This window comes from Ambystoma mexicanum, chromosome 4q (genome assembly GCF_040938575.1).
Source record: "Ambystoma mexicanum isolate Mex_15411 chromosome 4q, UKY_AmexF1_1, whole genome shotgun sequence".
NCBI lineage: Eukaryota > Metazoa > Chordata > Amphibia > Caudata > Ambystomatidae > Ambystoma > Ambystoma mexicanum.
This window is the reverse complement of record NC_090928.1, coordinates 1,270,118,061-1,270,134,604: the sequence shown is the minus strand read 5'-3', so window position 1 is coordinate 1,270,134,604 and position 16,544 is coordinate 1,270,118,061. Positions and strand designations below refer to the sequence as shown.

General features: G+C 45.2%; 1 protein-coding gene across 5 annotated transcripts in view; it reads left to right on the top strand.

Moving 5' to 3' along the window:
• The window catches only part of KLC4 (kinesin light chain 4), a 620,713-nt gene that overhangs the window by 458,463 nt on the left and 145,706 nt on the right, over window positions 1-16,544 (top strand). For 4 of the 5 annotated variants that reach the window (XM_069608885.1, XM_069608886.1, XM_069608887.1 and 1 more), the window contains exon 13: window positions 8,525-8,686. In XM_069608885.1, coding sequence (XP_069464986.1) covers window positions 8,525-8,686 — 162 coding nt within the window. The remainder of the gene's footprint in view (window positions 1-8,524; window positions 8,687-16,544) is intronic. The other variant, XM_069608889.1, reaches the window with a different exon arrangement.

The following is a 16,544-nucleotide window of genomic DNA, read 5'->3' as shown; positions in this document are numbered from 1 at the left end:
TTCCCATTGGTCATGGATGGAACATGGAGGATGAAGAAATAGCTCCCATTCTCTGTGAAAGGTCACATGCTCCAGACTCCATTCTGCAGTTGATGAGGTGTTAAAGAACAGATGCAGACCACCATGTGAATGTTGAGCAAACGCCCAACCTTGTACAGACATGCGAGTGTGGAGGAAACCATGAACTATGTCATAACGATCACACTGTACTGAACTTGGCAGACTATGATCGTGAAGAGGATTTCAGCAAAGATGACGTTGATCACTTTTACTGACATGCTAAAGGATGCTATACTGCTGGCTCAAGGTCCATACCAATACTTTTAACAGTTCCCTACTAGTACATAATAGTTCACAAGCTGGAATAAAGTAGTAATTGATCAAATTTCATATCATTTTATTTTCTGAAGCACATCCAATTAAAAGTACAAATGAGATTTCATGACATGAATATCGACATTTATTTTTAATTCACCGTTGATTTCGGAGTTAATGTTGTTAGGACCACTTTTTTAGGCCTGAAAATATCTTTCAAATGAGACCGTAGAAATGTAAATCTGTTCATAAATAACTGTTATATTGAAGATTTCATGCACTTCGTTGCAGCCATCTTCGACATCTTCAATACTAGGGTGTAGCGGTTTGGCTTTTTTGACGGTATGATAACCTTTTTGCCAAATGACGGTATATCGTGGTTATCGCGTCGTGGTTATCAAAAATTTGAATAAGGATTTGAACAAGAACCAAAAAAGCCAAATGGGAAAGGGGGTTGTGCCCACATGTATTCAACTGCATTTATGAATATTATCTTGGTAAAAAAGGTTATCTGAAAAACTCACAACAATAACAATACAGCACCGTCAAGTAATATTTTTTTAATCAATGTCATCTAATTTAACTTTGCTAAGCCAAATTTGGACGGAATCTGGTTGGTCCCTTTTGACTTTGTCATACAAAATACAAAGTTTGTCCTAACAGTAACGAAAAGTTATACAGTGGCAGGAAAGTTGAAGTCCGACTTCAGTTAGCCACTGTAATGGTGGATTTGGTCATAAAGCATGTGTTTTATTTGTCGTACCAAGTAGCCTGTGCTCAAGCTGCCCCAGCACATAAGGCATTTCAAAACACTTTAAACTGAAAAACTGTCACACGTGTACGGGGCCCGGTGGTAGTACAAAAACATGTTCCTGTCTTGATAATCTGCGAGCTACAGATTGAAGGAGTTTGATGGTGAATAAATAAGCACATACTCTACCCTTTGGTGTGGGGGTGACAGTGAACAACACACACAGAGATTAGTGGCATTCATACACAATTTGGCTCACATTAAGCACATATAATGCTCAACCAGGGAAATATCCCATTACCGTATGCATTAGGAAACATGTTCTGTTATCTACAAACTATACAGCAGATTTCCCTAATGGAAGGCTTTTCCTATGTTGCACTGAATTCATTTGTCTTATTCCTAATAATGGATTGCGTGATCACATGTGTGGTTCGGAGAACCGGGACACAAAACTACCTTAACTTAAACAACTTGAACCACATAAAATACTATTTTTCCACTGGTCTTTTGCATTTGAAAACCTTAAAACTACACCACCACATCAATGCATTTTCGCTGTTTGCATATGCTTATGGAGTAAGGTTTTCCAGCTGTAAGCAAGGGGACTTTTTACAGTGGACCCACACAAATGCAAGAAACCTGCAAAACTGATCTTTGCAGGTCAACACTGCCTTATCTCGAGTTGAAGATGGGCTAATGAGTGTGAACTGGAGCAGCGCTGTGTGCACGCTGCTCAGTCCCAATCATTTTCATCCTGGGCTGGTTTTGAAAAAGATGGGGTCTTGGGACCCCAGAACAGAAGCTGCTTGCCCTAGAACCCCCACTTGTATGATTCAGAAAGGCTTTTGTTTTAGTATTGCTGCCTCTCATCACATTTATGTCACTGACAGCGTGTCGGGTGCCTTAATGTCTGGAACTGTCGTCAAAAGCAAGCTCTTTGACACGTTTTCTTTAGAGAAATCCTTGGCAACAAATATGCTTGCATTTTTTTAAACTAAAAACTGAAGTTCTAAGGTCGAGGGTAACATTAAATGTGAAAATATGATGGTTTAAAATAGAAATCAGCAAGCAATATAGAAGTTCAATGACGTAAAACCTTAAATACATGCTAGGCATTTTTTGATAAGATCACTTGACAAACGAGACACTAAGCATGCAGGCAATAAGCGCGTATTCAATGCAGATTCAAACAGCCTGGAAATAAAAAAATAACCGACGTCTGAAACACGCGTTTGCATTGCACCAAATAAAACCCATTAAGCAAATGTGTACTATTTATTTTAAGCACTTTACCTAAACATATTCGAACAACCAACAGTTGACCTTCATGCCAACAAGCATCTATAATTTGACAATAAATATACACTTGAGGAGAACCATCTCCGGTTCCGGAAGCACCTCAAAACCTTCCTCTTTGCTTCTGCTTTCTCTCCCCTGCTAAATTCTTCACTGAAACTGCACTCAACCTGCACCTGGGCCACTCTCACCGACCTCGGTCCTGGGTCCAGCCACTCTCCACTTGCACTGCCTCCCTGGCAACCCCTGCACTGCGGGACTGTCTCTGCATCCCTACAGCCCCCCTCTCCCAGCACTTGTCTGCACTTACCTTGCACTTGCCACCAGCTGGACCTATTTATTTATTTATTTATTTTTTATTCTACTTACCCTGTTCAGCACTTCCCCCCCCTCTCCCCTTCCCCTTTTTCCCTTCCCCCCCTACCCCTGCACTTGCGCGATCTGAATGACACCTGGCCTAGTAGGATCGTTGTCGATCTTTCCCCCCTGTTCCCCCCTCCCTGCCTCGTCGCGCCTTGAAACCCTTGTGTATAGGCGCGTTACAAATGCCATATCATATCATATCACGCCACTCAGACGTGGCACTTTTGTGAGGTGGTTTCTTGGGCTAGCAAGCAATCTAGCAGCCTGGATGTTATGGCCACACACTGTTTGACCCGCAGCACAGGGGACCCATTAACGCACTCGATACCCTTATGAAAGGAACACTCAAACGTTTCCATGGATTCTAGCATCATCAATTCTGTGTTCATGACCTCGTACGTGCGGCGCTCCATCAGTGATTGTGAAGCAGTTTTATTGACCATACTTTTTGAATTAGAGCTGTACGCTCCCTTCACAAATATGCACTCCCCACCAGGTCAAATGACAACACGAGTTCAAGCCTCAGCCCAGCAATATCAGATGAATTCTTACATGAGCTGACCCAAAAGGATAATTTTAACAAAAACTACAACTCAACACAAACCCGACCAATTAACAAGAGGAAATATTTCTACCAATGCATAAGCAAAGTCACCTCAATGGGAACACTAAAAGAAACGAATATGGCAGACAACCCCGTGGTTGAAAAGAGAATTGCTGCTCATAATGGAGAGAGTGAGAGGTGAAAATAAAAGAACTTTCAATGTGCATTTAGCCAAGTAAGAAATAAAAGATTTTCCAGAGTCTACCAAATGGATAACTTTTTTTCTTTAACCTTAAGTAAAGTAGAAGTGTTTCTGTGATATTTGAGCTTGTGCTAATGTACTTGGAGGTACCACACAAATTTCAATTCAATAGCTGAGAAAAGCCCTCTCACCCCACCCAGTATACCTACTTAGTCCAGCCTTTGCCCTGTCCGACAGGAGTCCAGTGCTGTGTGCTGAGTTGAGGATAAGGGCGGTTGGAAGGCACAACTCTTACCACGGAGAGGACCCTAGTTGCACTTTGCAAATCCTCACACAGAGCATGCCAGGGGGCGATTTACTTGACGGCAGGCCTCGGGAGGCTACACTGGCCACTTTTCCTAGCACCTCAGCCCTGCACGTGTCACTCGAGGAGAGCTCTTGTAAAGTGTGCTCTCTGCCCAGTGCTGCAGGACCTTTCATTTTGTGAACTAACAGCATGTCCAGTGTGCCCGGGCAAAATCGATACATTTAGGCGCCTGATTGGAGATTGTTAGCAACAGGCTGAATGGCTCCCGTCCCGACCTCTGTCTCTCGCAACTCTTTTCTACACTTCATGCGAACAAAAGGGAGAGAAAGAAATGTTTTACAACGGCCTGCCACGGCCACGAATAAGTGTGAGCTCCACTCCCTCTCAAACCCCCCCCCGCCCCTCCTCCTCATGGCAGACAAGGCCTTGCCAAATGCACGTTGGAAAACGGGCTGAATAGACGATCAGATAAGTGTCTGGAAGATTACAAAAAAGTGTTTCTGCTTTCAAATGAAGGAGGTCAAATAACAGTACTTTGCTGGTGTATTTCCCATGTAAGAGAGTCCAGTGTGGCGCGGGCCTTCCCTGCACTGGAGCCTCGTGCATTCATGCAGGTCCCCCTCCACCAGCAGGTCGCCTGCCTGCTTTGCTGTTCCTTGCTGTAGGGGGCACTCAATGTAGCGGCAGCAGCAGTGCGGGCATGATTTGGGCAAAGCGGGCTGATGTGTACCCACGCCGGAGGTGGAGGGACGCGGAAATGTTCTAAGCTGCTTTGATCTACTCCTCTCAGGGCGTGGGAGCAAGCCATGCTGCTCTTACTCTCTGCAGCCAGCTTGCCAATTGAATAGCACACCGGTTGGCAACAGCTGCTGGCAGCAATACGGTAAACCGGTTTTAACAAAGTGACGGTTTTGACAGTTAATTGAGGAAGCTCACGATATTTACACCGGTACAACCCGGGGGATCGCCATGTACCATAGAGTGAGAGTATGGACATTATTTCTCTATTTGGACTTTCTGATGCTACAGAAGCACTGCAGTCTCTTTCGCTTTAAAACTGCAACGAGCTTCCAAAGCTCCCCCCTCCTGGCTCCCCTGCCCCAGGTAACAAAAAGAGAAAAAAATGGTTGACCCAAATGTTTGCCCGAATAGAGGGTGGCTACTTTCACAAACAAGTACTGCAAGCCATTTCAAAACAGGGGGAGGGGGAGAGCACATGGCTGCTGGCAATTGTGAATGCTCCGTGAGGGAGCATGAATTTGAAGGAAATTGCGGTATCCTGCGTTTTACATGGACAGTATTTCTTCTCCAGACACTTAAAATGGAAACATTGGAAAGTTATTCTTGGCACTTGCATTGAAAAGTATACTGGGAACCAGGGATTTGAAATGTGCCAAGAACTTAAATGTTAACCTGATGGTATGTGATTTTAACAGGAATGTATGTATGGAATGGATCCATGTGTTGGATCCAGCAGCGAGAGAAACATATTTAAATCCTAACCTAGAAACCCCACTGTCATCTGTAGTCAATCATCTGAAAATGGGATGGGTTTATTATAATGAAAGTTAACTACAATGACTTGCAAATCAATTGGCACCATAAGATTGTGACCTTTATAGGGTTTAGACGTGTTTTGCAGTAAGGGTACTGTTTTAATATTTTGTAGTTGGTTCAGGAGCCTTATTTCAGTGAGCAGGTAAAGGCAGCAGGTACATGATGCTGTCCCACTGACAAGGAGTATGTGAGGGTGGGGGTGGGTGTGAACCCCCAAAGGAAAGCACAACTATTTCTATATTCGGTGGGAAACAAAACATCCTCTGTCTTAAGTTTTTTAGGAATGTACTTTAATGACATTTTAATGAACAATTGTAACTCTTTGTAAAATGTTACTTTCGCAATCTAAGGACTGCTGTTTCTGTGTGTGCCTTGTTTGAACTCATTTTTTTCCAAATGGGGAGAAGTGTAAGGAAGTTAGCATTTTCCTGTAGGATAACTGGGGGTGGGTTCTATGTCTCACCTATTTGTAAGCTCAGTAATTTCCGTTACCTGCCCCTGCATAGGCAAGGGGGTGTAGTGTAGGCACTCTGGGTCAAGTAGTGGCAGAGTCTGGCCTTCGCGGTGGAGAGCTCACTGCCATAGCGCTCTCCCTCACAAGTTCATCTGTAGTCCTGTACGTTTTGTGAACCTTTTCTGCCCTCACCTCTCTCCTTCTCTTCTCTCTTGTGCTGCATTTGCTGACATGTAGAGTACAGTAAGTCACATTCAGTCTGAAAACCGCTTGCATTTGTGTCGTTTGCCCTCTGTTGCATGTAATCCTCTGATAAATCACAAAAGTGTATTTCACGAACTGCACAAAGAAAGACCCCAAGAGGCGCTGTGTGTTGTGGTGTGAGAGAATGGTGAAACTGGCTGGCTCTGGAGGGGTACAAGAGAACACGCGCCATGCTGGCAGTGGTTCCGAACCTCCACTTGGTTTGGTGCTATACCAAGATTGCACTGTGTTTGTAGGGCTGCTTCCAAATGTAACTTTGGATCAGTGGAGCTGTCACTCGGTCCTCCTATTAGGCTCAGTCCTGGGCTGGAATCCTGTCCCTCCTCAGACATCTGTAAGGATCCGGTGGATGACAGGATCCTGCCTTATCCACCACGGTGGTGCAGGGGCACACTTGACGAGGCTGGAGGGTGAGCCTTTCCACCCAGAACTGCCCTTGAAGCCACAGCCATGCGCCCCTTTGCCAGCTGCAGATCCTCGGTAGCTCCCTTCCCGCCCACACTCGTTCAACTGCATGCTTCAGATCTTCTAATGCATAATCGATGATCGAATTATTCACATGGTCCTGCACTGCGCTGTGCAGATCATGTCCTGATAATATGAAGGTAAACCACATACTCTTTCGATAGACACGTAAAAGTGTGGCAGAGAGCCGGGACACACAGAATAGATGCCAGTCATTGGCTTCCTCCAACTCCTGGCATTGTAATAAATGGTGGTGTTACACATTTTAATTGTGCTCCTTTTATAAAGGCCTAATGGGCCTTGCTGGGATTTGAACCTGTGCCTTTGACTTGTGCACCGATACATGGGGTGAACGCTTAACTCACTGATCTATCGTGCCGGCACATAACTGTACTCTTGTACATACGGGACCCATTGCATTTCAGCCTTGGCTGGATAAGTGTGTACTCGATAAGGTATGGAACACTCGCACAGCACCTCCCTGTAGCGTTCCTGTGCTACAGGAGCTGTGTGTAAAAGTGCATCTGTTATTGCACGGGTCTAAACGATTGGCTGGTTCCATTCCAGGCAAGAGGAAGCAGTGAGGCATCCGGAAGCTCGTCTATCCACCATGCTTTAATAAGCAAAGGCGGATCAAGAAACTCCAACAGACCCACTGAGCGCTTCCAGCAAACGGCAGCAGTGTGGAAAAAGGGCAAATAAATACCAGATCAGAGGCCACGTGATGCAATTTCACTTGCACAAAATTGTAATCACAATTTTGCTAATTTCGTCAAATGAGCGCAATTAAAAAAAAAAAAATTCATAGATCTGCATGAAAACGTACTGATATTAAAATCCCTAAAAGCAAAACATTTCTCTCCAATTAAATATGATGAAAAATATACTAAACCAGACATTATTTTTGAGTGTTTCTCAGCTCATGTACAGTAGTGGCATGACACTTTAGTTAAATAATTGATATAATTGATACAGGGGACAATGTTAATGTGGTCGATTCTGGCGGGTTATTACAATTGTCGCATGCCAAAAAGATAGGCTGGATTTGTGTAGCAGCGACTTCTCCTGTTGCCCTCCTTACCGGGCCTGCCAATATGCAGTATCTAAACACAACCCTGGAAGGAACGCCACAAAACATGGAGGACCGTCTCTGTAATAAAACAAGTTTGCATTAACACCAAATTGATTCATAAATGAAAGATGTGATTCTGATTATTGGATGCAAAAGATGCCTCCAGCTGCAACGCGGCTGAATAGGCAAAACAGGAGGACTTGCACAAAGCTGTGAAGGGAACGCGTGTGTTAACACTGCCCCTGTGTGGGGGACAGTCGGTGCACACAATTCTCCTAGATATCCTTCATCCTTACCACACATGTTGAGGGTGAAATGTAACCTTCACCATCATTGTAACAGACCTTGCAACTGGCCAGACTGTTCACCAGTTGCCATTGCTGCAAGCGACCCGGCGACTGATGCCACCGAGCCAAGAGGCATGGTTTCAGGCTCCCAATGCAACATGGTCTTTGCAGTTGAAGGGACGGGGTGAATGTCTTGGCGTTATAATCGCTGTACCTGAAGTCTAGATGCTGAACGCTGCCCTTCTGCTACTGGTTAAGACATAATCACTACAGACAGGAAGTGGCTAATGAGTACTGCCTTGAATGCATGTACAGCATAGACCTGAAGTGGGAAATAAATCGTGCATCTATGCCTATGCGGTGTAGAAGTAATGCATACAGAGTGAATGCCCGTGATTAGCTGGCACGAATGAATAATGGCTAGTGGCACTAGTTCTAAACCATAGCTGTGTCTTCTTCGTTGCACTGAATGCACTATAGATGGGGAGTGGTTTATGACTTGGAACATCATGCTTACGCCTGTGTCCCTTTCACACGGGAAACTGAATGATTACTGCTGCTGGGGGGGTTGCCCCTGTGCTCTATTGGCAGGAGATGGGGGTGTGAAGCTGCGCCCTTTCATTCCTTGACTCCTTTTCCCACAGGGAACGGATCCCATCAACCAGACAAAGGTAGTGGAGCTGCTGAAGGAGGGGGAAAGCACAGAGAAGAGGCGAAGCCGCGACAGCTTTGCCAGCACTGTGAAGTATGAGAGCGGCACGGTCGGGGGAGAGGAAGTGAGTATCGGCAGCGTGGAGTGGAATGGGGTAAGTACAGATCTACCATCAAGAAAGATTGACCCAATCAGAAACAAGATGATGGAGGAGGTCAAGGGGAGGGAGATGCCCACAGTCAGATTCCCAAAACCAGCTGTCCCTTTTCCTTTGACAGAGACATGTAGAGAACGTCTTCTGTATTCATGTGGAATGTATTAATTTCGTTTTGCCTGAGTGCATGGCCCAAGAGAACCCTTGGTAAGACTTGGAATGTCATGGTCCGATGGCTGCACCTGCCTCCTCCAGCCTGGTTTATATCTGAGGAGACCTGACGGTTTATTGGACTGGCTTCCACTTCACTCTTTTAATATCCTCTGTCTTGAGATTTATTCTTTGACATGGATTACATTCTCCCAGTCGATAGTCTTCCAATCTGTACCTTTTCACTAGCACTTAAAAATCCCCCTTCATTGCCTCTTTTCCCAAACTCCCGTCGCAGGGTGTCTGACTGTGGTGGTCTCCATCTCCATGTTTGCTTTTAGAAGTTACCTCCTGGAGGAGACCATGAGTGTTGGAGCCCCCCAATCCTGGCTCTTTGCATGTCCCGATGCACGTGACTCTGACTGTCGACACTTGAATGCATTTGGTTCACCATACATTGGAAAGTTCCTTTCACCTTTTATTTTTTATAAAATCCCATAGTCCTTGGTGCTTCATGTTTGTGCCATTTGTCGTTCCTGGTGAGCCCCCTGCTTCCTCGTGCTGAATTAATTCACTGAGCCTTGTGCCCCAGATACTCATCCAATGTTCTGCCTCATGCTTAGCTTTGTTGTAAGGCCATCATTCTGCTTGTAGCTACCGCTGTGAACTGTAACTGGAGAGGGCTACATGTGCTGTTGCCTTGGACCGCTAGACAATACAGTTCAAGGGTTGTCTTATACTTGCTTGGGGGAGGTAGCCCAGCACACTTCGACTCCCCCCTTTGTTAAAGATGGCTATGTGAGACTTCAGAGCATTCCTAGACACTGTATTTGAACTGGGTTATGAGCGAGAGTGGTGCTTTTCTCGGCTCCCAGGATTGCCAAAGAACTTGGCAGCTGTAGAATGTGATATCACCTGAACCCTTGCTTGTTTTAGTGCTGCACTCTCCACAGATCCGGTACACAGGAAATCTGACACATTAGCGGCTAGTGTGGAAAGCTGACTCCAGCTTCTATGGCTGCATGTTCGACTGTTGCAGATTCCGATAGGTGCTTCATGAAGGGACCCTTCAAGCTCCAGGTATTTCTGCACAGAAGTCTCTCTTTAGCATCTGTAAGAGCACCACTGTGCATTCAGGTAAAGGATAACTGCACCAAAGGCCTGTGCAGTAGCCCTCATGGGCATTATGCTGTTATGCTGTCTTCAGTGAACCCATGGCTGTTGCAGAGCCACTTTAGAACGTTGAGTTATTGGTCAATGTAGACCAGACATATGTAGTCTTTAGTTTGGAGTATTACATGAAGCTTATTGAGTCCGCCTTTTGGGATTAGTGTTGACCTTGGACTGTCTCTTATGGGATGTCATTGTTGACCTTGTCTTGTCCCCATTTGTACCTATGTTTCCCCTAGGATGGTATCATAGGTAGTTTCTCTTGAACCTTTGTTTGATTTGTTATGTTTTAAGACTCTTGTAATGTGTCAAATCACCACTGTAGTAGTCCGACTGCCTGGTTTGTCCAGAAACTTGGCGTAGTGTTTGCTCTCCTGGCTCATGCAAATCTTGGTCGGAGGCGCAGGAGTGGGTGTATAAGGGGACAGGAGGGTTGTTGTCACCCATGGGGTGTTATTGTAGACCTTGGCTTGCCTCTAAGGGGTATCTTGGGGGACCTAACTCGCCTCACACCTATGGTATGTTGGCGTATACCTTTTGTGTCTCATGCTGTTCCGGCAGGTGTGTGAGAGAGAGAAGCGGACTACTGTTGTGGAATTTGCTATGCCTCCCCTTGAATATTGTTGCAGCCATTGGTTTACCTATTGTGTTAATGTAGACCTTAGTTTGTGCAGGTTTATCAAGACTTTGGGCCTCATAATGAGTTTGGTGGTGTTTGGATGTAAATCTGCTGAAATACTGCCAAACTCAGTAACCGTTACCACTACTTGGTTCTGTGAAGTTACCACTGGGGTTACATGTGGTGGTAATTTCCCATTTTTGTAGTCCGTAGGAATTCATGGGGATCTTTGGCTGATTTACTGCTGATGGAATTACTGTGCAGTAGATCTACTGATTTTTGGAGTCAAAGTGGAGGATTTACCTCCAGCAACAACCTGTAGGTGATGGGTTTCTCTCATGAGTTTGCCCTTGGCCTTTCTCTGACTTGTGGGGCTGTGATCATTGTCTTTGGCGGGTCTCTTGGAGGGTGCCATTGTAAACCTTTGTCTCTAACAGATCTTAACCGTAGACCTTGCCCCTGCGTGGTGAGTTAGCATAGATCTTGGATTTTCTTTCAGATGATCGTAGTGTAGGAGCTGGCGTGTAAAAGACATGGGTCCTTACTGTAGACCTTGATGTTACTGCAGACCGTGGTGGTTTCAGACCTCGGTTTGCCTCTTCGAGTGTAGACCTTGTCTTCTCTACATTAGGCCAGGTTGGCTCTGGTATCGTCGGAATTGGCTGTCTCTCGTCTGATATTTTTGTTGGTCTTGCAGTAGCTTGCATGGCATGTTATCAGAGATTCCAGTGTCTGAGGGCAGTATTAAGTCACAGGTCTTTATGCAGGTAATTGTAATTCGATTAATGCAGCCTACCTTGGTGGTAGAGTGTGCTGTGTGGGTCTCCCCCTTTAGAAGTGAGAGACCATCTTCAACAACCTCCCTTTCAGCAAAGACTGCAGCTTTCAAACCCTGATAGCCGGCACATTATCTACACCCATAGAAACTATAGGGCCCAGATGTCATTTAAGCACCAAGGTCCCTATGCAGCCACCATCTGCAGCAGGATCACTATTGCATCTTCATTAACAGTGTTGCTTGTGCCCTCCCCTCGCCCATTGGTTTGTTAACCCTTGACCCACACCCAGTGCTTGTTTTGCTGCATGCAGAGGCTTATGCGGCAGAGTCTGGTTGATACCTTGCTATGTAATACATTGAGACGGAGTGGGTTTGTTCCATCTGAACAGAGTGTGGGATTATGCTTGCAGGATCAGCACTCCAGTATTGTGTGTTATGGGGTCAGGGATACAGAAAGATATGCGCTGTCCCTGTGTCCTGATTAGATAAATATTCAAAACCGCCCTCCGTTCATACAGGTGCTTTCAGGAAGGGGGTTAATGAAGCTTTTTGCAGCTGCATGTATGACCTCTAGAGTTTTAGAGGGAGGTCGTAGGCATCTTTTGAAGCATTGCATTGGGGCAATGTGGACATTGATGCTTGATGCGTGGTTACGGTGTGCCTGTTGGTGGTGGCGTGGTATTGGGTTCCTCTCTGGAGATACCCTGTTGTCCTTTCTCTGTTGACACGTGCTTCAGTTCTGATCTTTCAGTCTTAGTTAGTTTGTAGAAAGTGGGATACAGCAAGAACTGGCTGAACCTTCTATGGGACCGTTCCGGGATGGAAAACGCCAGGAATTCGGCAGAATAAAAAGTAGATTTCATGTTACAGAAATCCTTAGAGAAATGAAAGGAGCGGAAAAGGAGTACTGGCTGCGCTCGCGTCATAGGTCCAGCAAGAGTCTACACTGGCAGCATATGATTAGGGTACTTAGTACAGGGAACTCCAGGAGTATATGGGCTTTGTTGGGCGAGGCAAAGGGTAATTGTGATCATAAAACCCTGAACCCAATTAGTGAAGGCAAGTGGATTCAATGCTTGCGAGGACGGACCTCTGATAATGGGCCAGCTGTAGCGCATATGGTGAGAAATTCCTCCTAATGAGACTTTCTGTGAGTTTGATGAGGAAGAAATAGAGTTGAGAATAGGTAAACTCAAGTCCTCCAGGGCCCCCGGTCCCAACAGCCTGGTAATTACCAAGAAGACTCCGCCCGGATCAACAAAATATTCTCCATCATTCAGGCATGGATGGCCTCCCATGGTCTCTGCCTGAATGATGAGAAAACAGAGCTCCTAATTGTCGGCTCCCCCAACACTCTAACTAAACTTGACCCTTGCTATAATAACATCACCATCGATGGTCATCCCATTCCCATAGCCAAAAGCGTAAAAACCCTGGGTTTCTATCTAGATGCCAACTCCAACCTCAGCAAACACACCAATATGATCGCCTCAGCCGCTGCCTATACCGGCAAGCTCATTAGGGCCAGCAGACCCTTCCTATCACCCAACAGCTGCCTCACCCTTGCCAGGGCCCTAATACAATCCAAACTGGATTACTGTAACAGCCTGTACCTAGGCGCTAATCAATCCGTACTCAATAAATTGCAGGTAATACAAAATAACGCCTTACGCGCAGCCCTCAACATTCCCAGACAAGAGCATATCTCTGCCACTAGGAAAGCCTGCAAATGGCTTTCCATACGCCAAAAAATTGATCGAAAAATCATCTGCCTCACGTACAAAGCCCTCAATCACCTAGCACCACCTTATCTAGCTAATAAACTCACCCTGAAACCTGCCACCAGACTCACCAGATCCTCCAACACTCTTTGCCTACTAGTGCCCAGGTTCCACCTAAAAAGAGCGGGAGGGGTAAGCTTCACAGTGCTGGCCCCCCAACTCTGGAACTCCCTACCGCTTAACATCAAAACTGTCGAATCCTTCCAGATCTTTAGGAAGCAGGTCATCAGATGGCTGCTAAACAAAGAATAACACCACTAACTCTAGACCCGTGCCGATACTGGCTTAGACACTGTATTTATTCTGAAAATTGTATATTGTACGCACTGCATATGTTCTGTTTATTAACCACTGTATATATATGTATATATTCTAAACCTGTACGAAGTATGCACACTGTAACCATATTCTTAAGCGCCCTTCTACCTCCGGGTTTGGAGCGCCATACAAATAAAATAAACAAACAAACAATCAAATGTTGTTCTTAAGCAAGGACCTGGATTTTGGGCTTCATTATTGAAGATATTATTTGATAAAGTTTTGATTGAAGGAAGAATACCCTCCTCTTGGCAAACATCAATTTTAATACCCAAATTCAAGAAGGGGTCGGCTTTAATCCCATCTAGCGGCTTACTGCTTTCAATGCTAGACTGCACTCAAAACTCTTTTCGTCTTTCCTGTTACAGGAACTACACAGGTGGGCAAATAGGTCTGAACTTTTAGATAAGTTCCAAGCGGGGTTTTCAGCCAGTTTATTCTACGCTATGTAATCTAAGGTTAATGGATCATATGACGGAGCGAGCGTGTCCCAAGGGTCCTCAGGGACTCTACGCTCTCAGCATGGATTTTCAGACGGCCTTTGACTGTCAATCGAAGCCGACTGTGGCTGAAGTTGGAGGCCTTTGGCTGCCCGGCTGGTATTCCTCATTTTATAAAGCTGTTACACACAACTAACACAATTAAGGTTAAGTTGGATAGCGAGGGCTCCTTAACAGCACCGATACCAGTAGTGCATGGGGTGACGCAAGGTTGGGTTCTGGCGCCCCTGCTCTTCAACATATACCTTGCTGACTTGCCTTCTTGTTTGGCTACTGCCGGAGGGTGTCCGCCAAAAATAAATTCTACACATTGCCATGTCCTGGCATATGTGAACAATTTAGTGTTATTTGGATCACACATGTTTGGGTTTGAGCCGGTCTGCAAAGGCCCTTTGGCGCTGTGCGGGTGTGAATTCACTCTGCATTAACAGCAAAACCTATAACCGTGCACATGAAGAGATAGCCTCCCCATAATGCTTCTACCTCACCTTTCACGGTGAACCAGAGCTACAGACCATTATGTAAAGCCTTCACATTGGGTGGGGGTGGTGTGCCGAGGTGGGGGGTGAGGGGACATTTCTCTTTCCTGCAGCAAATGCCTCAATAAGTGAGCATGATTTATTTGCGTAGCTCTTTCGCCAAAGTGAAGTGTTTTAGTTTATTCTGCTAGATTGCGCTGCCAGCTCATCCGAAGCCCTTACTTTCCACCCTGTGGTAGTTGATGCCCTCCTAATTGTTTTCTCCTGAGCATGCTTCATTGAGGATATCATCATTCGCTAGCAGTCAAACTCTATAGTTGATTGAATGAAACCGTTGTCTACAGAGACCTTTTGAGTTATTCTAGGCAGCCGGGCTCCAGATTTAATCAAGCAGATGAGAATCCAGGATACAGAAGAAAGTGATCTAAATCCTATAACACCTTCTGTCCTTCAGGGAGAGGTTGCTGGACCTCTCTCAATATTCCCATGATTACTACTTTGAAGTGGCTCAGGCCTGGAATAAACCTGACATAACAAGGTAGTAATGACACAATTATGCGTGATGTGGTAGATTTGCTGTTCGTCCCTGACGTCACCAAAAAGCTGGAAGCATCTTGGACCAAGCCATATAAAAATGTCTGTAATCTTAGCCTGGCAAATGCAGCAATACTGACTGTGCACAAAAGAAAACCACAAATTGCACCTTATGATGGATATTTTATCAGAAGTAGGCGAACCTGGTCCTGTATGTCTGTGTGGAGGAATTGTTGGACATAGGTTAAGGAGGTCAGTTCCTGATTCGCCAGCTGAAAGCCAACATGAATCTTGTGTGCAATGAGGGAATGCTTCCCCAGTCTTGATTTCCTATTTATATAATTGAAACCAGAGGTCATGGATCTCCACCTCGGGCAACAAGGCTGTGATTGACCCCTGATCATCAGTCGTTATTCATGCCTAAAATAAATCGAGCAAAATGCTACCGCTTTGCATCTTGGAGCTTGATCCATTGTGCCGTTTGCATGACTAAAACATAGACGGCCAGGAAATTAAATTGTGTTCGAAAACACCTTTTGGAGTTGACTGTTGGAAGTCATTGCGCGAATGAAATATTAGGTTATATAATATATTTCAGTGTAACTCATTTATTCCTAAAAGCATATATGTTATATTGGGCAAGCGGCAAGAAGAGCGAATATAACATAACAAGCCATCAATCCTAACAGGGGAACTATCACATAAGCGATGAACATGTTTGGTAGGAACAATGGAAATGTTATTCTAGTTTGAAATGCATGGAAAACGCATCTTTCTCCTGTACTCCACTGCCAGTCTAAATACAGCCTCAGCAATAAGCCATCTCCACCATGTATGGCTTCCCCTCTACGAGCTGTGTTCCACTGCTGCGTTATCTCCTATCCCCAGCCCTTCAAGTGCCTGAACCGGTGCGTCTCTGTCTCTGTCCCTGGCACTTGGCCAGGCCCATGTATTTACTTGCCAACACAAATGGCATCTAGCAAGTTGGAATATTTCCACGTCCTGTTCTTTTTCCCCTATGTATCAGTTAAGATCTTTTTAACTTGAATTTCCCAACTTATGCGGTTACACAATGTATCTTTCTGCTCTCGCATCCAGAGACTTACTCTACATTACATTTCTGTACCTTCCTCTTTTGCACTCAGTAGCTGAAAAGTGGTAGGTGGGAGTCCTTTAACTTAAATTTGTGAACTCTGTCTGTGATTTGAGAACGGCTGTTAGAGCAGAACATGCCGATTGCAGCTTTCTGCTCTGCTCCGGAAACAGCTTTTGTATCACTTCCTCTTTGTGTAGCAGGCAAACGTTGAATTTTGAAAGGAATGAGCAGTTAAGAATGTAGGAAACTGCTTTATTTGCAACGGTCTGTGTCCCGTTTGCTCTCCTGATCGACCACGTGGAGATGTACATTGTAATTTCAGAACTTGGCGAACTCCCGTGGGCCATGTACATTCGAGGGCCTTGTTCTGATGACAATTATACACCATATGATATTTTTATGCCGTATGTCTGTTGCAGCGGTCTTGAACCCA